This window comes from Mixophyes fleayi, chromosome 8 (genome assembly GCF_038048845.1).
Source record: "Mixophyes fleayi isolate aMixFle1 chromosome 8, aMixFle1.hap1, whole genome shotgun sequence".
Classification (NCBI taxonomy): Eukaryota; Metazoa; Chordata; class Amphibia; order Anura; family Limnodynastidae; genus Mixophyes; species Mixophyes fleayi.
In genome coordinates this window covers 3,068,082-3,092,422 of record NC_134409.1, presented here as the reverse complement: position 1 = coordinate 3,092,422, position 24,341 = coordinate 3,068,082, and the positions used below count along the sequence as shown (strand labels likewise).

Here is a 24,341-nt window from a genome sequence, read left to right as displayed (position 1 = left end):
CTACGAGTAATTAAGACAGAGGTGCGGATATGTGACAATTCCTGTATTCTCTAATCTGACAAAAGAAAAGCAAAATGTCGACGTTGGCAGTGACCTACGTGATAGCGGCAGCGGTCTGCGCAAATCCTGAGTGGTGGCCTCGGGTCTGACAATCTACGTCCAGGCAGCGTTAACGGAAATCGCAATGTTACACTCAGATATTAAATATTACGCCTGGTTTCCTTTACGTCATTGATGTTAAAAATAATAATCTGCTCCCAAACATTTTTAACTTTTCAAAACCTATCAATCTTCACATAATGCAAAACACAGCGACAGACGTTTCTGAAAACCGATCCACCAACTAATTGGGGGAGGGGAGGTGTAACCTATAGCGACCACTGCTGCTTATTCTAGTGCAGTTTAAGAAGTGAATGCAGGATCCTGATTGGTTACGTAGAGTAACAAACGTTTGTTATTTGTGCACTAGTGTTCATCATTCTCAGCTGAAGGACGACCTGTTATCTTCTCTGTCTGGTACCGAGAAAAGTGAAAGGACCGCTGGGTGTAAAATATAAATTAATGTTATATTAAATAGCTGTAACATTCACAAACATTTAAGTGAAAGTTTCTAGACTAAACAAGTCCAGACGGTTGTTGTAGACACTGTTGCGTTTTGGTAACTGGGGGGGGTGTTCCGTGAAACATCAATACTGTCCCCGTAGAGGAAGCTTTATATAGAGATCAGAACGTTGCTCGGTTCCTTTCATCCTATAATCTTGGTTATGGGAACATTATAAACAGCTAATTGTTAAAGTATACTTAGGATGAAATGGTATTAAGTCCATGTTTATAGATTACTCCATTGAAGCTATTGCATGAACATACCGGTAGGATTTCGCCATCAGTCGGACAATATCCTACGTGCTCTCCTGATCTCTGTTTAATAAGGGCCTTGTTTCTCTAGGCCTCAAATCCGGAGATTTTGGTGGCACTTCTTTCTCTGGAAACTAAATATCCAACCGGTACAATCCCTCGTAGTGCGATACATACATGGAAACACCCAGAAAAGTCTTATTGCTGTAAGAGATCCAAGGTTCCAGGACCTGTGAGAATCCCGACTTCTTGGGATTCCGTATTTACAAATTTATTTCCCATCATCCAAGGAAATGTCTGGACGTCAGGCACACGTGTTGGGGAAAGGGGGGGGGGGGGGGGGGGGGGGGTAGGGGTATAAGTGAGGTTGGTACATAGGGTCTGAAGATAAATGTTCACAAAATCATTTGGCAAAGCACAAAGTGGCTGAAACAATAGAACTGTACAAAACTGAAGGCAGAATAACAACACAATGAGGAATAAGACTGGTCACTGTCTGAGGAACTATCATTGTCGCTCTGTAGGTGCCTCTAACAACAGAGGGTCCAAACTATGACGGTTCAGACTGATACCTTGGCAAGGAGACGGTTCTTTCAGTAGTAAATCCTGCGCACAACTGGGCAATGACCAAAATACCCCAAAAATCGCCAAAGCCCTCGGCTGACACCGCACTGATCGAAGGCACAGTGGGGACCGAGGAGACGAGAGAATCTGTCCCATCCCGACATAACTGGAGCTCACCATAAAGATCGATTTAAAGTCTTGTGCAAAATAAGGCCGAAAGCTCGAGACGATGTGGGATCTAGTAGCTGTACAGAGACAACGGGGTGTCTTCCATCATGTCATCCTGCGGAACAAAGAGACACCATGAATGCAAATCAACAGCTAAATAAAATCTACCTCTATAATTATTGTCTTATTTGTCCGCGCTCTGATACTGATACCAGTGACAATTTATGTAAACGAGGGGAAGGAGAGTGTAGTAGTATAAATAGACAGATGGTCACTGAAAGCAGCTAAAAGATCATTACAGCAATCACTTGGTGGTTAAAAGTGCATCAGTCACTTAGAAAACCTGGAGGCAGCCATTTTATGGGCGGTTCCTATAGTCATGAGACTGCGGCCAATCAATTTACTAGGATTCAGTGATGTCATTCAAATACTTCATGGCCAAATATTCATGGTTCCGAACAGATGCACAGCGGGTCCACAAAAATCCTCTCTCTATTAAAGGCATTGAGGTGAAGTGACCAAATTATTCACCAAGAATTAATCCTAAAACGACCGGCCAAAGCCGACTTAACAAACACAGAATCTAAGCGCTGGTCATCCTCAGTTTTCTCACCATGGGGAGGTCCTGCAGACGTCTGAACTCTGTACGACTGCTCCTTTTCTTGTATCGATGGAAGCCCACTACCACCACGATCATGACCACCATGACGGTAAAGATGGAGACAATCATGACAAACAGAGGGTTGGAGCGGGTTATGGAGTGGTAACTTGGCAGCTCTGTGAGAGGGAAAAAGAAGAATGAAATAAACTCAGATACCCAACATCCCTTGTCTGGCTCCATCATTGGCTGGTTGGCCGGTGCTCCTCCTCTATGTCTGCACGGAGCAGCTAATCTATACCCTGGAGCAAGGCCTTCAGGGGCCAAATCCTCAGGGATGGGAGTGCGCTTATTTCATTTAGAAAGTTAAAGCTCTGTCAAATACATTGTTATCAGTATTATGTCCTTAATTCACCTGGTGTGTTCATCCCTGAAAGAGGATGTCTACCTCGATCCATTTATAGCACCCCCCACTCCCATGATGTCAGAGAGAGAAGCCTGGAGCACATGGGATGCAAGAAACTAGCACCAGATTAGTTCCTGCTGTCATCCAATCAGATGATGCCTTCACTACACGCCTCCCCTGACCGTTTAAATCGGTCACCATGGCTGCAATCATCCAGAGGTTTATGTCTAGTCCTCCAACTAGAGGGAGCAGCCTCAACTCTCTGGTGAGGGTCCCAAGAGATCCCCAGGTCCTGACTACATCATGGTGGCTTCAACGTTGATGGAGGGAGGGGAGAACATACTCTTTACGGTTTGTAACCATCATATCACTGAATGATGTAGATAACGCCACTACATAGACAGCGCTAATCAGTTGTCTGGTTAAAAAGCCGCTCTTACATTTTTGAGATCTATGAATGTGAAGCTTCAGGATCATACCCAGGACTCACCTTTATCATCTCCAACTTCCAGCACAGACGACCCCTTCTGCACCTCCGCCCTGGTTGTACGAGAGGTGGTGGTGCTCTGTGTGGCCGGGCTGGTAGGATCTGCGCTGGTCACTGTGGTTGTTATGAAGAGGCTGGTGGTGATGGTGGACATCCAGGTGCGGTGGGATGTTGTGGCGGGTTCAGTGGGGTCTACTGGTGACTCCATACTGGTCTTCGTCTGGGCTGCTGATGTCCTGAGTGTGCTGACCAGCGACGGTCTCTCCGTTTCATTGTCTGAGGTCTCTAGCGATAGACAAGATGAGTTAACCCGTCAGATCGTACTGGTGGCACAGTCTCTATCTATACAAGTGCAGGACAACTCGTTTGTGTTAGGTCTGTTCTATAACTTATAGAACAAGTTTGGGCCAATATTGGGTATAAATATGTATCACAGCCTAAGCATTACTAAGCTAAATAATACACCTGATATGGAAGTGGAGCTTCTCTATCTCACATCATGTTTTGTCATTTCAGCATTTTCTTCTACATCTGATTTGAAAGAACTGCAAGATGTCTTCACAAAGTCAGAACAGTTTCAAAAAGCAGATTTGAAAACCACATTTTAGGTAACAAAAATCAGATACATCATAAATATACAATATGGACATTTTGTTTGTTGCTATTAATATCTATTTATAAAATACGCTATAGGTGCCGACTTCTGCAAGTGCTGTGGGCCACAAGCGCTACTCAAGTCTAATCCAAAGTTTCTATACGGTGGAGACCAGAGAAGGTCACTTACCCGTCGTTCCTTCCTCTACAACAGCGGTGGCAGCCGGACGGGAGGTCGGGGTGGGTGGAGTGAGGTCTGCGCTGGTCACAACGTCGCTGGTGTCTGGAGTGGGAAATGTTCTGCGGGGACTGGACGCAGCCCTATCACTCTCAGTGGTGACTTCTTCTGGAGCTCCAGTAACGGTAGCAGATTCCAGCTCCGTGGCCGTGGACAACACCTCAGACACCGGTCGCTCTGTCTTTAGGGTGGTCTCAGTACCTTGAGATCCAGATGTGGCTTCCACAAACTCAGAGAGGTTGGAGCCTACGCTCACGTCATGAAAATCTGCTGAATTCACAAAGGATAGACTAGTGGTGGCCACGGAGCTCTCAAGATTGTTGCTCTGACTGGTTGTCTCTTCCTGATCCTCTCCTAGAAGAGAAGAAAACACATCAGGTATAATAACTGGTGAGGGGCAGAGCAGGCAATTCTCTCTCTAGACTTGGTTCCACGGCTTCCACCTACAATGCTCTTTAAATCTGCTGCCACTGACAACATCACCCCAACTACTAAAGAGATTTGTGTCGGTTTCAAACCAGAGCTCCCTCTCAGCTGATCACTCTGGAAGTTACAGCGTAAAAAAAACGGGTTAATTAAAATCAGAGCTCCTCCTACCCCTCGAGTACTAAGACAGGTAACAAAAAAATGGCTTTAAGCCTCAATAAAGTTGTTAAACTTTCACTCTACATTCTGCAACTACTGTCACCTCTGGAGAAGTTCCATCTATATACACCAGAGGGCGCTCAATGAACTTAAACGCTTTCACTTTAAATCTATAGTTATCATTTCAACTCTAAAATGCAAATAAATGTCTTTATATTACATAAAAAATAACATTTATATACCTATAGATATTAAAATAGTTAATAGAACTAAGGCTGCACTTAACGAGTGTCCACAATACTGATCAACCAAAATCTGACTGATCAGATTGGACAGAAGATCTGGTTGGCCAGTGACTCCAAAATATATACGAGGTACAGTTGCAGAAACGATCTGTCTGGGGTTGGCTGCAGTCTCTACAAACATGTAAATTAGATTTTCTTATATAACTTTAAAAATGCCAAGGATCTTAAAGTATCTTTTAAAAAGTTTTCCATAACCCAACCCCCCATTTCTGCTAATTCTCCAGGGTCCTCACAGTTCCAGCCACAGAGGAGGAATGGGGTATTTGGAAGGTGACAGGTAAAACAGTGGAGGATTATTGGAGAGATCCTCACTTAGTATCAGTGAGAATCAGAGAAATACAGACAAATGTCCAAACAGCCTCATTGGTCACCTCCCTCTATGCAAATGAGATGCTAATAAATAATCAATAATCTGCTGGGAGGCAGAGAATCCTAATCCTGTGTATAATGTAATCTGCTAATGCAGTGTTTCCCAAAACCAGTCCTCGGGGAGCCCAAAAGCTGGGTGCACATTATACAATATTACTGCAGATGCGATTTCTGTAACGATTTCACCAACAACTGACAGTCCCGATGATCATGCAGATTCCTGTGTACACACCTACCAGATTTACCATCAGATCTGTGATCTTCATCTCTCATAACCATCTGCTGAGAAGATCCTGACTCTGTACACTGTACAGATATCTGCCTATGCTGCTGGTGGTGGGTGTGTACACACTACACACTGCCACATTTACCTGACATCGTTCTATCGTTGATCGTGATTTTTAGGAAGTTTAGAAAACCAAATCAACAGATACGATATGTTTTGGTAAAACATGATCGTGGGAGCGTGCACATTGATACCATTTCTGACCAAATGTTGTTTATCGTGTGATTGGCATGATAATTGTATAGGTGTGTACCCAGCAAAACAGGGCAGGTTTTCCAGATCACAAGGGAAATAATTATACCACCTGTCGCTGTTACAATGTATCAGTAATGAATACACCTGTGCTCCAGCAAGGAGACATGGAAAACATGCACTGTTAATGGTACATGAGGACTGGGTTTGGGAAACACTCCCCCCCCCATTGTAAAGCTTTCACACTCAGCCCACCGCCACTATTAGCAAAACAGGGGTCTGGGGCCCCAACATTCACAAACACCTGGAATATAAAGGGATTTATAACGAATCTGCCAGTTATCCGCCCCTCATGTACTGGTTTGTGGATACAGCAGGGGCGGGAGGAATATTATATGTTCTTATAATAACAGGCTTGCACTGTGCATGGATTTATAACACCCCCTTCCCCTTCCCCCAATAACGCTTACTGGGCAGACTATGTACGCTCAGCGGATCTCTGTACGAACGATCCCAACGCACTGTTCAGGGGGTCACTAAATGGTACAATGTTAATAATAAACACACTGGTTCATTCATAAGAGAGAAGCTGAGTAAACCCACAAATCCCAACCCCCGACCACAAGACATAACACCCTTTCAGTTCTGTCCTGACTCCTGCGCCTCCTCCCTAATGAGAGTTATATAGTGGAAGGAGCAGTTTCCCCAGCAGCACAGAGTATATCAGGAGACGAGTGATGTATTAGTGAGGACAGGGCTGCGTGTAATAGGGGCAGTGACATGATGTGAGGAGGGGAATGGAAGCAACAGACAGCATCATATAGTGGAAGGAGCAGGGTCCCCCAGCAGCACAGAGTATAGCAGGAGATGAGTGATGTGTTAGTGAGGACAGGGCTGCATGTGACAGGGACAGTGACATGATGTGAGGAGGGGAATGGAAGCAACAGACAGCATTATATAGTGGAAGGAGCAGGGTCCCCCAGCAGCACAGTAGTAGTGACTGTAACACTGGTGCAGGTAGATTGTGGTGTTGATATGAAAGTTTGTACAACCTGATTATTTAATCAGAAATACAAATCCCAAATATGAAGTTAAAATAAACAGACTCCAAGTCGATTAGAAGCACCAAAAAAACATCACTGCCTATAAAATTGTGAAGTGTGAAAAGGTTTCTGCTGAAATAAATGACGTGTAATAAATGTTTGGAGCTGAGATTTCCACACAAACCTTTCTATAATTTACACCTCGTTTACAGTGTGACTGCGGAGGAAGCTGAAGGCAGCGATGAGACCCCAAGCTCTCGCTGGCTGTGACGTGAGGTGTTACAGACGCTCTGACAGACCCTATTAGGAAGAATTCTGGGCTTCTGCACTGACGCAGACGCCCAAAATATGATAAATATTTGCAGAGCTCTCAGTCTAAATCTGCAGATATCCCACCCACATATAACCAGACACAGCAAATATGAGCCCATCCCACCACCTAAAATCCTGTACTGCAGCCCCCAGGAGACCTCATGTGTTGCTGGGGAGGGGACCCTTAATTATACAGTTATAATTCACTGATCATTTTCTCCCCTTCACTATTCTGGATTTGTGCAAACAGTTTATTAAGAAAATAACATTTAAAAACAGAATCCAGTATCCGCAGCAGAGATTTCTCATTGTATGACTCCAGGTAGAAACAAACATGTTATTTATTATCTAAATATTGTGCTTCAAAGTGAATTAATTACTCTTTAAAAGGAGAACTCCACCCAAAACTATTTGTACTATTTGATATTTGTACTGAACTCTGATGTTTGGATTGATCCGATGCTGCATTGTGAAGGGTCCTCATGTAATGGCCCAAGCAGGAGACCCTCTCGCCCGATCTACGCAGACAGTTCTTACATTTCTAGCAACGTCCTCAGACACCGCCCCTGTGAGGTTCTGAATCATCCCAATGAGAGGACTGGGGAACAGAGTTATTATACTTTTAGTTTAGGATGCAAATATTCTTTACCTCAACAATTTCTGATACAATGTATCACTGTATAAATACCAGGGAAGGGCTGGCAAATTTTAGTCAAGGGAGGAAGACTCAACCCAGCAGCCTATTAGGCATACTTGCCAACTCTTCCGGAATGTCCGGGAGACTCCCGAAATCAAGTCTCCCACATCCAACAAATACCTGGCCAAAATAAAGCGATTTGTAGTGAATCGCGTTATTTTGGCCCCGCACCGAAACATAATTTTTACATGGGGGAGGGGCCAATATGACACGATTGACCGTGCCCCACCCGCTCCCTCTAGTCACGCTGCCTGCGGGAACTCCCGGACTTCAGTGCCTAACAGTAGGCATGTATGCTATTAGGAATATTTTAAAGGAAAAAAAATGCATTGTGATCCAGGCCATGGTAGCCGACTATGGGACCGCACCCGGGTAGTCACTGCTAGATTGCTTAGTGGCTCAGTGATTAGCACTTCTGCCTCACAACCGCTGGGGTCATGAGTTCAATTCCCAACCATGGCCTTATCTGTGTGGAGTTTGTATGTTCTTCCCGTGTTTGTGTGGGTTTCCTCTGGGTGCTCTGGTTTCCTCCCACACTCCAAAAACATACTGGTAGGTTAATTGGCTGCCAACAAACTGACCCTAGTCTGTCTCTCTCTGTCTGTCTATGTTAAAGAATTAGACTGTAAGCTCCAATAGGGCAGGGACTGATGTGAATGAGTTATCTGTACAGCGCTGCAGAATTAGTGGCGCTATATAAACTGATGATGATGATTATGGGGCTGAAATGAAGCGACGAATCAGGTCATAGAAGACCCCATCACGCCCACTTCACTAGGAGGTGGGCAGGAATGCAGGAGAACGTCCTGCTCTAGCCGGCAGACATATCATTCATTGTGTTTATTCACAACATAAAACCATATAAATCATATAATACAAATATTAGAGGGAACGATCCGCATATAACACGTATGTATAACTCAGTACAGAAAGAGCCGTTACAGCCAAACTAATCCTCATCTTCATCTAAGCACCAGTTCCAGCACAGTCCCCTCTACCAGGATGTAAGATAAACAGACGTCCTTAATGGGCTCTTATTTCCTGAACAGAATAACATTGTTCCTCCAGAGTCCGGGCCTCATCCTCCGGCTCCGGTCTGTGTGCAGCGGATCCAGCGCACAGTGCGCACATTGTCAGCGTCTCTGCACCGATGTTATTATAGGGCTGAGGCCACCTGGGAGAGGAGGGAACAACCCTCCGGCTGAGCCAACACCGTGCAATCATTATACACAGCCGCTGACAGCTTTATAGCATATAAAAGGTGTGTGCCTCCAGCTGGTGTAGAACTACAAGTCTCAGCACTGCCTCTGGCTGGCAGGGAAGTCTGTGACATGTTGTTCCACAACAGCTGGAGGCACCGATGGCATCAGCAACAAAATCTGTTCTTTATATAGCTCAGGAAAGTAACTTTCATGTAACACGTGTAGGAGTTGTGTTTTTCACAGTTATGACAGACTAGGTGGTGCTGCAGTTACCACAATGAAGGGAGAATTGTCAACAAACAAAACTGACAATTTGGCAGCTAAAAACATAAAATGCAAATGGAAAGAATCAGTTTGTTTGTTTTTTTTTTTTCACCAAGCTCATTTCAAAGTTCATACTCAACACCCCATAAAAGGGGATATGTCAACATTTACAGATGCTCTGGGAACAGTAAAAACCTCACTTTAAAGTTCAACCTCTGACCACTTTTACATCTCCACCTTCATTTTTAACATCTCTGTTTTTCTCCTAAACTACTCATTCAATCTTAAATCTTAAGTCAAGTCTTAAATCATCCACAAGACGTCAATTTTGTGTATTTGAAGCTATTGACTATAAGAAATGTACTGTTACACGCAGCATAATGTGTCCTGTAGAAAGTAAAGGATGAGGTCTGGTTGTCGCTGTCTCCTCTCTTTCTGTAGGGACAAAAATGCTGTTTGGCCCCCATAGAGCTGGGACCATCTCACTAGGAGCCCTCTCCCCTCCTGCCAGCTCCAACGTAACCAAATCACATTACTCCATTCATGCACCTAATCCGTCCTCAGCAGGGAACCGTCTGATCCACTGCACACATCCCTCCAGAAAGTGCAAACTTCAACCCCCTGTAAACTAGGTCACGTTACCCCTCAGACAGATCTCTGTGACATTGTGCGCACTTGTGTAAAGCGGGTTTGTGACATCACACAGAAGCATTTGTTATAAATACATAACTCCTAACTGTCCCCATTTAGGCAGAACAAACCCCCCATCCATACTACTCCTCAGACCGAACCCTCTTCACCTGCACCGGTCTCTAGAGCAGCCTCTGGGGGTACAGACAATAACGAAGACCCCACAGGACAATGACAGATCATGTGAATGATACAAAGTATCCATCATACATCCCCTACAGGAACAAGTAATCCCTGTTTAACAATAGATAGAGGTCGACTCCGAGAGACGCTGTATTTGTAGGGGGAGGAAATAAGTCAATGGCTGATCAGGATATGAACATTAGTCATTGATCCATGGTGAATTGTACTGGTAAAGAAATTACTAAAAAAGAATGAAATCCCAATATCTGATGAAATATTCTATTAATAAGACACTTAGAAACATAGAACATGACGGCAGATAAGATTCTAAGTGTATTATTAATAGAATATTTCATCAGAAACAGAGATTACATGGGATTGTAATGTATTGTTCCTGGGTCCTGTGTGTTACCAGCTTTAGAGGGTGAGCTGAGCATCTGGGAGACACAGAGCAGATTGTACAGATAATTAAGTGGACACTGAGTGTCCCTGGGGCCACAAACTGGTTTCCTGCTGCACCGACTGTCACTTCCAATGTGTCCGTCTCACGTCAGCTAATGAATAAAATATCAGCCCAGGAAAACACAAGTCCACAATCTGGGGGCGATCTCTGAGACCTAGTTATGGGCAGGATACGTTTTATATGGTATCAGTGAATAGTCAGTAACCACAAGGATGTATCTTACTCTGCACAAATAAACTAAATATCTCTGCAGGTTTAAAAGTAGAAAATTAAAACTCAGCATAAATGAGGGGCTGCCAAACTTACTGCTTCTCACCAGCCCTAAACTACATTGGAACAGCGCCTCCCAGTGGCCAAATAATCATGAAAACTTTAAAATAATATTGACATAGAAGTACACTAATTTTATTTGGTATTAGGAAATCTATATGACATAGAATTTATTTACAAATAGTAATGCGTTTGTATAGCATAAATGATGAATACATTTTATATATAGATTTATTTCTTGAATGGAGACGGCTAATTGGATATTGACGCTGCTTTTCTTGGATCCATTATTGAAATCTGTTTGTGTCGTATGATTTGTCTCTGACAGTCATTTTCTGACATGTAGAAAGGTTTCCACCTACAGATGACTTTAACTTATTGGCATAAAAAGCCTTCATTTACTGAGCACATTACATTATCTTTCTTATGTTATATTTGTATCATCAGGTAGAACTGTTATTCTTGTTTCCCCAGATACCACTTCTGCACTGGTTACATTTGTATCCAGGGAGCATCTTTGTGTTGTATCCCCTGGTAACAGAACAAACTCCAACTGATGATATATATACATGGCTGGAGACAATAAGAGATTGACGGAAAATGCTATTTATTTCCTACAACTTGCAGTAGAGCATTTACAAGTCAATGAGCTGAAGTTATCTGAAGGTGGAAAGTAGCCTTAAAATATTCATAAAAAAATAATATTTTCACAAAACCTGCTGTTCATCTGTTTAACAAATTTATGTTACATTTCTATTTGATTAACATTATTGAAACATTCGCCTCTAGTGTGATTTTTCAATGACGTTCTTATTGATCCGTAATCAGTAATATTTGCTCATTGTTTCTGTGTACACAGAGGAGCGATACCGGCAGCAGCCGGGGCACAGACGGTCACTGTGATACTTTCTTTGCCTACAGAGATTTGTTTGTGTCTGAGATAATCTCGGGAGCCGCTGTTTCCTATAGGTCGTCATCATAAATCTGAGAATAGTCCAGGCGGACAGTGGGCGCAGGGGAGGTGCTTAACGCCTGCGCAGAGTTACAGCATTTCACGGTAGATTTGTCAGGGGTAGCGGGTGTCTATGAGCTTCCTGAAATCACTGAGAACATTACTCCAGAGATTTTATAAGGGGGGGGGGGGGGGGACGACATATTTAAGGGTCCGGTGAGGACTCTGATAAGGGAGATAAAACAGGGATATTAGCACCGATATCGACCTGATATTTCCGCGTTCAAGGCCCATAAGCTACCAGCAGATCAGATGAAAATCAAACTAGTCATTTACTGGGGTCCCCGAGAATTAGATTGTCTGGTGACAACTGTCAGTCAGGAGAAAACGCAGGATTTGTAGAGGGGGGTTTCCACACCGCGCCGCCAGTGGGCGTGACCAGCATGCATTGGGGCGTGGCTATAATATTAGACAGTGCTTGGCTGCTCTCCAACTCTTCCTATCCCCATAATATACATGGGCAATGCTGCGTGTACTACTGTTAGGTGCACGCAGCTCTCCCTTTTCAAGCAGAGCTGTGTGAAGCGGGGCAGGGTCCAGCCACCTCAATTATACAGTGCCCCAGGCTTGGAGGGGGTTTCCAGGCACTAGGAACCCCCCCTCGGTTTGCCTATGGTCAGCTTGTGTGTGGGCACCTGCCGAGCGCGGCCACGGTTCACAGCGTGATCTGTCCATATGTGGCCTAGGGATGTGTCAGTGGGGAAAACGTTTCTTCCCAGGTTACCAGGTTCCTCTGTCCCAACACTTAGACAGGACATATATGGGACAGACGCTGCCAATCTGTATCTTCTATCTGACAATCCGACATCATACCTGGAGGATCATCAAACAGGTGCACGTGGGGGTAAGTATCTCCCAAATCACAGGGGTCTAACACATGCACCGTATGACTGTGGTGGGGACGGGGGTTTTTCGGGGGTTGGGGTGTAGACTTATTAAACATATATAAACAAACATAAGAGCGATGTGAGGAATTCTATCTACAAAAACTCCCAATGTAACAAATTCTAATATTCTGAATAATGTACATTATTTACACTATGGTATATTGTGCTTCAATGCAGAATATATACTGATTTGCAGCTTATTTAGGCCACTGAGTGCACATAACTTTACATAACTGATAACGGAAAAAAACAAAAAGCAGACATTAGCCGTCCACAGAAGCTTGCAATCTACTGGCTTATTTCCTGAACTCGCACAATCAGCTTCCTGGCATGAACTCTGCTTTGAACAATAAATCATTTTAGGATCTCTGTTCCACCTCTGTACCAAACAGCTACTAAATAAATTTACCGTTAAAGCCCAAAAGAAACTCCTGGACCTTCTTATTTTTTTTAATTGTCAAATGAGGAATCCCTACGTGGCACAAGTATAGGGATCAGCAAAAAGGACGATCTCAGACGGCTAAACATCCAGACGCTGTTTTACCGCGGAGCTCTGCGTAGAAGCGCAGGCCACGGCCCGGTCTGTAACCCCGTGTACAAGTCTATGATTACCACGTACCATGGTATCCCCAGGTCTGACGGTTTTTATGTTTATTTATATTCCTAAAAATTGTTAACTGTTAATTCTTATTTCCCCATCTCCTGATGCAGCCAGATGAACTAGGAAAGTGGGATTAGATTCCTAGAACGGTTTCACCTTATTTAGGACCTAGAGGAAGTACAGGGTGTACTTTATGGGGTGATATAACAGTGGGTCACATCAGTGTCACAAGTGACCAGTTGTTTAGCACCTCAAACATTCTGTTTCCTCCACCCGCCCAAAATAGATTTCTCAGGGTCTCAATAAGACTCCAAATAGCTTCACCTCAAAGAGACAACACTTCTTCCTGACTTCACACTGTTGTGTGAGTGGAGATCTCACACCAGGCTGCAGTGCTGGGGATCAGTGTCCCGGGGAGATGGGCGTGAGAGCAGGAAGATTCGCTTCCCTGTGGCAACACGCCGGCTGTGCGCCCGGAGGCTGGGAAGGAACAATTACTGGGCAGGTTGAGGCTCCGGGATCACACGTTACAGGAATGCTGGATTGTGAGCGGGAAATCAGACAACATCAGGAGATTATATATATATATATATATATGTCCTGCCAGAGATGTACCAGGTTTATGAAGGGATAATTATAATTATTGGGGAACAGCTTGGGGCTGTATAATTATTAGATGAAGCTCCCTGACACCTGGAAGTTAGTGTCCAGAATCTGCTATTGAAAACCTGGAATTTTAAAAGTGTTATCACGAGTGGATTATGTTAGGAGCAGCGCAGCCCGCACACCCGCTGTCGGGAGACACGCAATGATAGGGGTACACAACACTGCAACATCTTTAACGATTTTACAAATGACTGAAAGTCCCAATCAGCAGCTGATTCCTGTGCACACACTATACACGTGTTACACGCGTTACAAGTTTTACCCCCAGATCTGTGATCTTTATCTGTCATAACCATCGGATGAAAAGATCCTGACTCTGCACACTCCACAGAGGTCTATGGACACTGCCGGCGGTGAATGCTTACACACTGCAGGATTGAAACCACGAGATTTTTAGTGGAGTTTAAAAATCAAATGAAACGATACGATGAGCTTTGCAGTTGTTCATCATTGGAGTGTACACACTAATGTGATATCGGGCCGAACGGTCGTTTATCGGGTGATTGGCCCAATAATTGTCCGAACACCCTGTAACGTGTACCCGGCCTAACTCCTGTATCTGTCATCCACACATATAACTACAGGTCTGTGTTATGTACATTCAACATACAAAATAGCAGCCAGAGAAGACGCTTCTGGAACAATGAGTCGAGCGAGATAAGTCAGAAGTTTTATTTTGTGCTCATCTGAATATGAAATTGGTAATTTAATGGCTGTCTGAGAAGGGTGATTATAGGTTCAAATATGTGACCAATATAACTAGCGGTGATGGGATGTGAGATACACTCGGTATAACTATAAAGTGACTACACTGAGGAACGGCGACTGTTGGAGTTTCCTGTAATACTGGATTGTGTTATCTGACATCTGGTTCTAGACTCAGTGAATGAGGCCCTTTCTGGAGATATTACATGTCATTGTGACCCCTCACATCTGTCTATTGCTCCATTTCTTCCTTTTATCTGACAACAGAGTCACTAAATCCAGTATCTCTTCCAGGGATTATTTGCCTTTCACAGTCTATAGACCATAAACACCGGACCCCCCCCCCACGTGGTCTGATCTGTGATGTATTTTCACACCACAGCAGGAGAACGTCCACCTGAAACTAATGTATCAGCAGCAACCGAGCCCCCAACCCCCGTTTTAATGCCAAGTACCCATAATGCAATTTTCCATCCACCCCGTTGTAAAAAGACATCAACAGATACTCTGGTAATAGATAGAGGAACTGGTCATAACTGCAGATATTGTATAGAACTGTTGTCTTACTATAAATATTTCTGTGACATCTTATCAGCTGATTATATAAGATATTGTATACAGGCAGCTAACTAAATCAGGGGTGTACCCATGTCTAACAGAGGCTAAAGCTGGGTACACACTACACAGTTTTCGTCCAATAATCGGCTGAAACAGCCGACATACGACCACTCGTTCAAAAGTCGGGTCAGTGTGTGCAGTGACACGATGGTGGAAAGTCTGCCCAAATGGACGATTATCGCCTCATTTGGTTGGTCGTACCGTTTAATATTTTCGATCCAATCTCGTTTCCGCTGTGTAGTGTGTATAAACTTCCGACCGTTCCACAACAGTGAGTACGAAATTACAGTCATTGCTCACGACAACATGGCTGTAAAAAGTCGCTAAAGGGACGTCCGCTCTTCCCTTTATAGTCCTAAACAAGGCTGTGTGTATGCAGTCCATGGACCGAGCGATCGGACCATCGGTCGCATGTAAAATCGCTCGGCATAAAAAGTTGGTGGAAATTTCTGTAGTGCGGACCCAGCTTTAGTGCAAAGCTCCCAAACAATTCAAGTCAGTATTTTACAATGCAGCCACTAGGGGCACTGTCCTGTAAGGTTCTTTTAGTGAGGTTTCACTTTAATTTAGGGAGAGATGTAGCAGCATCTACCCCCCCACACACACACACACGGGTACAATGTATGGTCTGCAGGGGGCGTAATACAAAACCCACTTCAGGGTAATGTTACAAAGCTGTAGTTACCACATGAAAGAGATGATATTCTATAGCTCTGTCATTCCATAAGTTAGGTCATATATCTTTACAGAATAAAGATGAGACAGAGCCGGGGGCAGGGACACGGAACAATGACCGCATGACACCATTCATACATTATGCATTATCACCTTATTACAGTGTATAGTCAGCAGGTTTATAATAGGATGAAAGTGAAGTATATTCTGCCCGCAGCCAGAACGTGTTTCCAATATAAATCCACTTCATCCTAGCAACAATATTTATGCTACCATACATTTGTTTTGATGTTGGTTAAGGCTCTGTATAAAATCAGACGTTGCTCACAGCATGCTGCCATGTTTCTGCGTAAGTCTGTCCCACATCCATAGTTGTCAAGTTTTCATGGTTTGAAGATAGATCCCTGGGAATATTTGTACCTGGAAAAGTCACAGTAATTCAGGTTTCTGTAAGGGTATAATTGATGCTCTGTGGATGGTGGAGGGAGCTGTGGCCCCTAAGCTCTGGGCCCCAGACAACCCGCACTCACTGATACTCCATATGTCAGTCATTTATTTTGTCATTTTAAAATAATGATTCAGGTTGATAAACTGTAACTAAAGGGAATATATTGAATTACTGATGTCAGAAGATGGATTTAGTTATTCTTGGCTGGTGGTTTCCTGAGCAACCAGCGCTGTGATCCCGCTCAGCACCTGGGTGCAGGTAAGTACAAGTCACTAATCTAACCTGACGTCACTGCTGTAATCTTCCCATGACAGAGCAGGAATCTGTAATAAAACAACAAGCTAAGTTACAACGTATATCGTCTGCCCCAAGTCCCAACATGTCCTTATTAGTCAGTCAGTAAGAATGCTTCAGCTGGAAGGGCATGCTGGGACTTGTAGTTCTACAACTGGAGAGGCAGCAGGTTCCCTACCTTTGTCTACTTCTAACATTCTCACCTTAGGATCAACTATTCCTCAGCCCGTTCCCTATACATTATTCTGAGATTCCTACTTTACACAAACCTTATATGCAGGTATACGTCGCTGGAAAGTGCCCAGCAGTGTCTGCACTCACTAATCCCCCCTCATAGGGGGAATAAAGATGCTGACATGTGACAGGTCATAGACTCCAGCTCTTTATTACTACAGGGGGACCACAGGGGCCCCTATCTCTGTCATTGCATCACCCCAGGTTACTCCTATCCCTGAGGATGTCTCATTAGTTGCATCATCTGCCGGGATTCAGATGACTGTAATTTATTGTCTTGTTCAAGCCCTTCTGCAACTTTTATTAAATATATTTATATTTTCTAGTTGACTTGTTTGTCTTTCAGCCATGTCCTTATATCATCAGGGCGAAGTGTTAATTTCCTTTGCACCCAGCCGGCTCTGGTGCACTCTGTGTATTGGATACAATTGTATCTAGAGAGCAGCTTTGTGTCGTATCACAAGACAACAAAACTAGACACCTTGGCCTGATGGTACGCGGTCATGGCTGAAAACCACAGTAGGGAGCAAAATATATTTATACCCCTTTATAAGTAGTAAGAGAGAATGTACAAGCCAATTAAGTCAAAGTAATCTGAAGGTGTAAAACCCTGTTAAACACAACAATATGTATTTTAGCAAATGTCCTATTGGTTAAATTGCTGAATAAATAGATGTATGATCCCCTCTGCAGGGCGCTGGGTCACTGTGACCTATCAGTGCTGACAGAATAGGATCCCAGCCACAAAAAAATAATCCAATCACACGCAATGAGCAACTCTCCGGCGATGTCCCAGAATGCTCAGCTCATACAACGTTAGTGACAAGGTGAATATCAGAATACAGGTCTCTTATCACATAATACAACTCTTCCTATGTTTCTGGCTGTCTTTAAAATCCCCATAGTAGCCCCCTGCTGCACCATACAACAGGCTATTGACAGACACAGCGGGAGGTTATTCTGTGAAAGACAAAAGTCAAACTTGTCCCTCAAATATCAGTTACACCTAGTTAGGAAAACTTGCATCAATATTTATAAATGTGCCCTATTAGAGATCCAGCTGCATTTAATATGACTACAATAAAGAAATGGGCCGGTCCCCAGCACACATAACGCTATGATGTCACAAGTTTCTGAGTGATTGTGGCTGTCATATAAATAGGAATAATAATATAATAATACTATAAATAAGTACGGAGGTCAGAATTCAGTCTTGGGGTGGAGGTTCCTCTCTATTTGAATATAAACTATCAAACATTTATAAACTGCAGACAAAACTTAATTTGCAGAGTGTTCTTGTTATTTTAACTTTACTGCAGGCTCAGCATATACTAAAGTTGCTTCTAACCTATTTACTTGTGAGCTGGAGACATCAGAGGCCATGGCCACTACTGTTACTTTTACTGTTTACTTTGTGGAAACAATGTTGCAGCGCTCCGCAAAACAGTTAACCCTTAGTGCTGCAGTGGAACTGCTATGTATATATCTTGTCTTTCGGGGGCAATTATGGGGCAGCAGAAAACTGGATAATAATGTTTGTGAATCACCTGCTTATCAGATGGGGAAAGTGAATTAAATTAAATATTGGTTGACGACCTTTCAGTTATGGGGCTGGATAAAACTGAAAAACAGACATGAAAGTTTCCTTCTCAATGCTCCCAGTAGAGTCCGGCTGCTGAATTTCCCAATCAGCGACCACGGGAGCTGCTAATCAGATTATACTTCATAACAATACAAAGTGACTATTACGTCTGTGGCGGAAAGTTACAAACTAGCACGAGGTAGAGAAGGATGATTTGTGGTTGTTACAGAAATGTTATTATTATACTATGTACAGTGGTGGAAGTGGGCTGGTACAAGGTGGTGTGAAACTTCTCCATGTGCTCTGCAATGAGGAGCTGCAATTAAAGGCCCCTGCCCCCCCCCCCCCCCCACCTGGTGTCTCCCCCATTCGTCCTTATACTAGTTTCCCCTCCTAGTCATTGCCTCTTCTGATCAATGCAGCAGGAAATACATGGAGGACAAATCATTTTTTCAATTTCCAATGATCAAATTCCGTAAAGCTTGTGGGTTCTAGGGGGCCCCTGGCCCCCGGCTGCGCACTTCAATTTTACCGCCACTTCTAAATTTCCACTGTATACACACATATATATATATATATATATATCATTTTTTCTATGCTACATTACTCATTTCATTGCATGTTACATTTTGGCAAAGTCCTGTCAGAGCCTAGCGGGATGTTAGGGCAGTATTTTTGCACAATTTTGCCCCCACCTCCTAGAACTCAGAGGGGAGGTCCAAGCGTGGGAGGCGTGGCTGTGATTCGCTTCATCGCAGCCACGTCTCACATGGCGTAATGATGCAACTCATTCCTCCCCCTGCCCCGCCCACTACACTAAGGAAGAGGCCGGGATGCAGGAGGGGGGGTCTCCTCTGACAGGAGTCTGAGAGGGCGCTCCCGAAACTCGGGAGTCTCCCGGACGTTCCAGGAGAGTATGGTAATAAGTAACATGGTAACAGTTTCTTCATTGTTGCCTAAATAAAGTAGGTGAGGTATTATCAACATAAAGGGGCATATTTAATTAGGTTTCCGGTTCGTGGTAACGCGCCGGAACTGGCCATGAAGTCAATCCACGGTACCGAATAACGTGGATTTTGGTGCGCACCCCATAGGGTTGCATAGGAAAATCCACGTTATTGCGGTACCATATCACCATCAATACTGCGCACTTTTCATGGTAATGCGCGTTACCGCGGACCAGAAACCTAACCCTAATTACACGTCAACCACTAGCAGCGCTGTGAGAGCACGCGCCCACAGACTACAACATCACCCAAAATCTGTCACATCACCCAGTATTGGGGCTACACAAACCTTTACAAAAGTGGGTCTATTGCTCAGGCCTCATTTTTAAAGTGATCTCCATGTATTCCCTTATCAGTAAACACAGGCGGCCCAGTATTGTGGTCAGGAACAATGCAATCTTTATTTTTATACTACTATAATGAATGCTGAATCTGTCTCCTCCTGCTTATTTGCATAGAAAGCCTCTGAAATGTGGGAGTATCTGCCAGAAAAAGATTAAACTGATTTAAATAACAAACTTATCTAAACTATTTATTATTATTATTATATTTTTTACATACAAGCACCAAGTTGTGTGAAAATATAGCTCAGATCACTGACCTGCAGCCGGAGTCAGGTCACAGACTGATCATTTTCTCTAGGAGTTAATCTGTCCTAGCAGTGAAGAGGTTAAACGTGGGGGCATCTGACATCACAACATACAGAATGTTCACCAAAGTAATAGTGCAAATCCTGGGACCCAGAGTCACAACTTCAACCAATCACAATAGTGCAGACACATTTTACTGTAGTCATAGAAACATAGAATTTGACGCAGATAAGAACCGCTTGGCCCATCCAGTCTGCCCATTGTTTAACCTATGGTAACCTCCAACCCTATGTGATCCTTAGTTCTTTGTAAGGATATTCTTATGTCCATCCCAAGTATGTTTATATTACTGTACTGTATTATCCTCTACCACCCCTGATGGAGGCTATTCCACTTATCCACTACTCTTTCTGTGTAGTCATCTCCTCTGAACCTCCTTCCCCCCCAGTGTCGGTACATGTCCCCGTGTTCTAATACTTCTCTTCCCCCCAGTGTCAGTACATGTCCTCGTGTTCTAATACTTCTCTTCCTTTGTAGAATGTTTCCCTCCTGCACCTTGTTATAACCCTGGATATATCTGGGGTTCCTGTCACCGGAGCCTCTGGTACTGACTGAAGGAGACCCCCCAGTACCAGATCTGATCTATGTCCAGCTCAGTTCCATGAGACGTAACAGCACTTACGGTTAAGCTGGGTTCACATCTGTGGATTTGGTTTTCTAAACATCACGATCAACGATAGATCGATGTCAGGTAAATGTGGCAGTGTGCACGCACTAACCACCAGCAGTGTAGGCAGATATCTGTACAGTGCACAGAATCTTCTCACTTAGAGGTGACAGATGGGGGTCTCACTATCCTGTCACAGTAATGGATGAGTAGTCTTTACCAGTGCCCCAATTATCCTCCTAGACACTGATCTACAGACAGTCACACATCATATAATAATACTAGATATTATTACATATTATAAATGATCACAGGACATCAATCTATATTACACAAGTATTATAACATGAGTAACCGTACATTATATTGTTATACTCATAAAGCATCATATAATACATTTTTTATTATGTCAGTAGATTCAATTAGAATCTGTTCTCCAGACCTGATCAGTCCCCCAATACCCCCCAGGTTTATTTCTGCACCCCCTCCTCTGTCACGTTACAACTAAACACATAGAACCAGAGAGGGGCAGAGCTGTCAGTTACCCCTCTGTGCCCCAGACAGAGGCAGAGCTGTCAGAGTTACCCCCCTGTACCCCAGAGAGGGGCAGAGCTGTCAGAGTTACCCCTGTACCCAGAGAGGGGCAGAGCTGTCAGAGTTACCCCCCTGTACCCCAGAGAGGGTCAGAGCTGTCAGTTACCCCTCTGTGCCCCAGACAGGGGCAGAGCTGTCAGTGACCCCTCTGTGCCCCAGACAGAGGCAGAGCTGTCAGAGTTACCCCCCTGTACCCCAGACAGAGGCAGAGCTGTCAGAGTTACCCCCCTGTACCCCAGAGAGGGGCAGAGCTGTCAGAATTACCCCTGTGCCCCAGAGAGGGGCAGAGCTGTCAGAGTTACCCCTGTGCCCCAGAGAGGGGCAGAGCTGTCAGAGTTACCCCTGTACCCAGAGAGGGGCAGAGCTGTCAGAGTTACCCCTGTGCCCCAGAGAGGGGCAGAGCTGTCAGAGTTACCCCTGTGCCCCAGAGAGGGGCAGAGCTGTCAGTTACCCCTGTACCCCAGAGAGGGGCAGATCTGTCAGAGTTACCCCTGTACCCAGAGAGGGGCAGAGCTGTCAGAATTACCCCTGTACCCAGAGAGGGGCAGAGCTGTCAGAGTAACCCCTGTGCCCCAGAGAGGGGCAGAGCTGTCAGAGTTACCCCCCTGTACCCCAGAGAGGGGCAGAGCTGTCAGTTACCCCTGTACCCCAGAGAGGGGCAGAGCTGTCAGAGTTACCCCTGTACCCAGAGAGGGGCAGAGCTGTCAGAATTACCCCTGTACCCCAGAGAGGGTCAGAGCTGTCAGAGTTACCCCTGTACCCAGACAGAGGCAGAGCTGTCAGAATTACCCCTGTGCCCCAGAGAGGGGCAGATCTGTCAGAATTACCCCTGTGCCCCAGAGAGGGGCAGAGCTGTCAGAGTTACCCCTGTACCCAGAGAGGGGCAGAGCTGTCAGAGTAACCCCCCTGTAGCCCAGAGAGGGGCAGAGCTGTCAGAGTTACCCCTGTGCCCCAGAGAGGGGCAGAGCTGTCAGAGTTACCCCTGTGCCCCAGAGAGGGGCAGAGCTGTCAGTTACCCCTGTACCCCAGAGAGGGGCAGATCTGTCAGAGTTACCCCTGTACCCAGAGAGGGGCAGAGCTGTCAGAATTACCCCTGTACCCAGAGAGGGGCAGAGCTGTCAGAGTAACCCCTGTGCCCCAGAGAGGGGCAGAGCTGTCAGAGTTACCCCCCTGTACCCCAGAGAGGGGCAGAGCTGTCAGTTACCCCTGTACCCCAGAGAGGGGCAGAGCTGTCAGAGTTACCCCTGTACCCAGAGAGGGGCAGAGCTGTCAGAATTACCCCTGTACCCCAGAGAGGGTCAGAGCTGTCAGAGTTACCCCTGTACCCAGAGAGGGGCAGAGCTGTCAGAGTTACCCCAGAGAGGGGCAGAGCTGTCAGTGACCCCCCCCCCCCCACCTACCTGCCAGCAGAGCCCCGGACACCAGGCTCAGCAGTCCCAGCACAGCGATGATCCGTCCTCCCATCCCGGCAGCAGCGGTGTCCCGGGCAGACAGCGGAGAATCCCGAGTGGAGCTGCCACGTGTGACCGGGCGGGGTCTTCCTTATGGGTGGGGGCCTCCTGTGACGTCACGGCAGCTCCTGTACTATGACGTCACGCGTGCACTCTCATGTCATACGTATAATTGGGGCCCCGCAGTGTGGCCCCGGCAGGCTGCAGAGCAGGGTGTGGCGTCAGACTGAGGCAGATCTCGGGGTGTGACGTCACGTTGAGGCAGATCTCACGGTGGTGACGTCACGGTCGCACTCGTTCTCCGGCGGCTCCGACTCTATTATCGCTTCACTCGTGCGACCAACAAGACACCGCTGCAGGCCCCGCCCACGGCCGCTCTGATAGGCTGATCCGCAGCGTTATCCCCGCCCATTACTTCAGCTGGGCTGATGATTGGTCGGTTTATTCTAGGGAACTAGAGGAGGCGCTTTGTGGGGGCTCCAGGGGGACACTCTGGGGTATCCCTGAGGTGTCTGATACTAAACCCTAATTATCATTACTGCTCATCACTGTAATATTATTAAATATACTATTGCTACATATAATATATTACATATATTGTTACATGTACTAGTATTACATATAATATATTACATATATTGTTACATGTACTAGTATTACATATAATATATTACATATATTGTTACATGTACTAGTATTACATACACCTCACAGACAATAAAACATTAAAATAAAGACAGACCTGATAGGTTCAGCAGAAATATCCTGGGGGGGGGGACACCTAAGTGGGGCTTATATAATAATATAATAAGTGATGTTAAATCAATGTCACAGAATGTAAGAAAACACTGGTTTAAAATATAAATCTGCAAAGCACAATTTAGGACAAAATAAAACATATTTAATCCATCGTTCAGCATTTTTAATAATAAAATGTTGCAATTTACTTAACCAACAACTAGACTAGTTCTGATGTATTTTCTTATGACGCTGACATTGGAAACTGCTCTGTAGTCGGGGTAATGTCTGTGAATAAGGAGGCGCCCCCTGCTGTCTGTAACTGGTACTGGGGTCAGAAACTTCCAATTTCAGGAAACAAAACGTAATCTCAACATTTGGCACCAATGATAGTCTGACATCTCCTCCCACGTGGGGTAACGTTCAGTCTGATCTCCATTAACCCATTGCTGGCAGAGGGGCACAGAAACTTGTTGGACCTGGGATTTGTGTTATGGTTATAGTGCATTGGTCTATACATGGTCCACCCCATCATAAATGACATCATCATCATTTATTTATATAGCGCCACTAATTCCGCAGCGCTGTACAGAGAACTCACTCACATCAGTCCCTGCCCCATTGGAGCTTACAGTCTAAATTCCCTAATATAGACACACACACAGACAGAGAGACTGAGAGAGAGAGACTAAGGTCAATTTTTGATTGCAGCCAATTAACCTACCAGTATGTTTTTGGACATCTGTCCTGGGCTTCTCAGCACCCACAAGGAGTGAGGCTTTGTAAACATGGTTGTGGTTTGTGATAATCAGGGACCTTTCTCCCAGATACTGCCCACTTCCTAGTGATGCTGGCGAGAAG

The 24,341-nt window shown here is 44.8% G+C and overlaps 1 protein-coding gene across 1 annotated transcript; it reads right to left on the bottom strand.

The window, feature by feature from the left end:
• Positions 1 to 1,192: 1,192 nt before the first annotated feature.
• On the bottom strand, positions 1,193 to 23,082 carry LOC142098834 (uncharacterized). Its single transcript, XM_075181641.1, has 5 exons — positions 22,692 to 23,082; positions 3,863 to 4,264; positions 3,082 to 3,363; positions 2,201 to 2,364; positions 1,193 to 1,702 (listed from the first exon to the last, which is right to left on the bottom strand). Exons 1-5 carry the CDS (start codon positions 22,753 to 22,755, stop codon positions 1,658 to 1,660), a joined length of 957 nt encoding a protein of 318 aa, XP_075037742.1. The 5' UTR covers positions 22,756 to 23,082; the 3' UTR covers positions 1,193 to 1,657.
• Between the last annotated feature and the right edge of the window lie 1,259 nt (positions 23,083 to 24,341).

What these genes read in the sequence shown, in the direction of transcription:
- LOC142098834 (XM_075181641.1), bottom strand. Translation starts at nt 22,755, where the DNA reads ATGGGAGGACGGATCATCGCTGTGCTGGGACTGCTGAGCCTGGTGTCC. An exon ending in GTCCGGGGCTCTGCTGGCAG is followed by an intron (nt 4,265 to 22,691) that starts GTAGGTGGGGGG and finishes CTTCTCTTCTAG; the next exon opens with GAGAGGATCAGGAAGAGACA. An exon ending in GGAAGTTGGAGATGATAAAG is followed by an intron (nt 2,365 to 3,081) that starts GTGAGTCCTGGG and finishes TCCCTCTCACAG; the next exon opens with AGCTGCCAAGTTACCACTCC.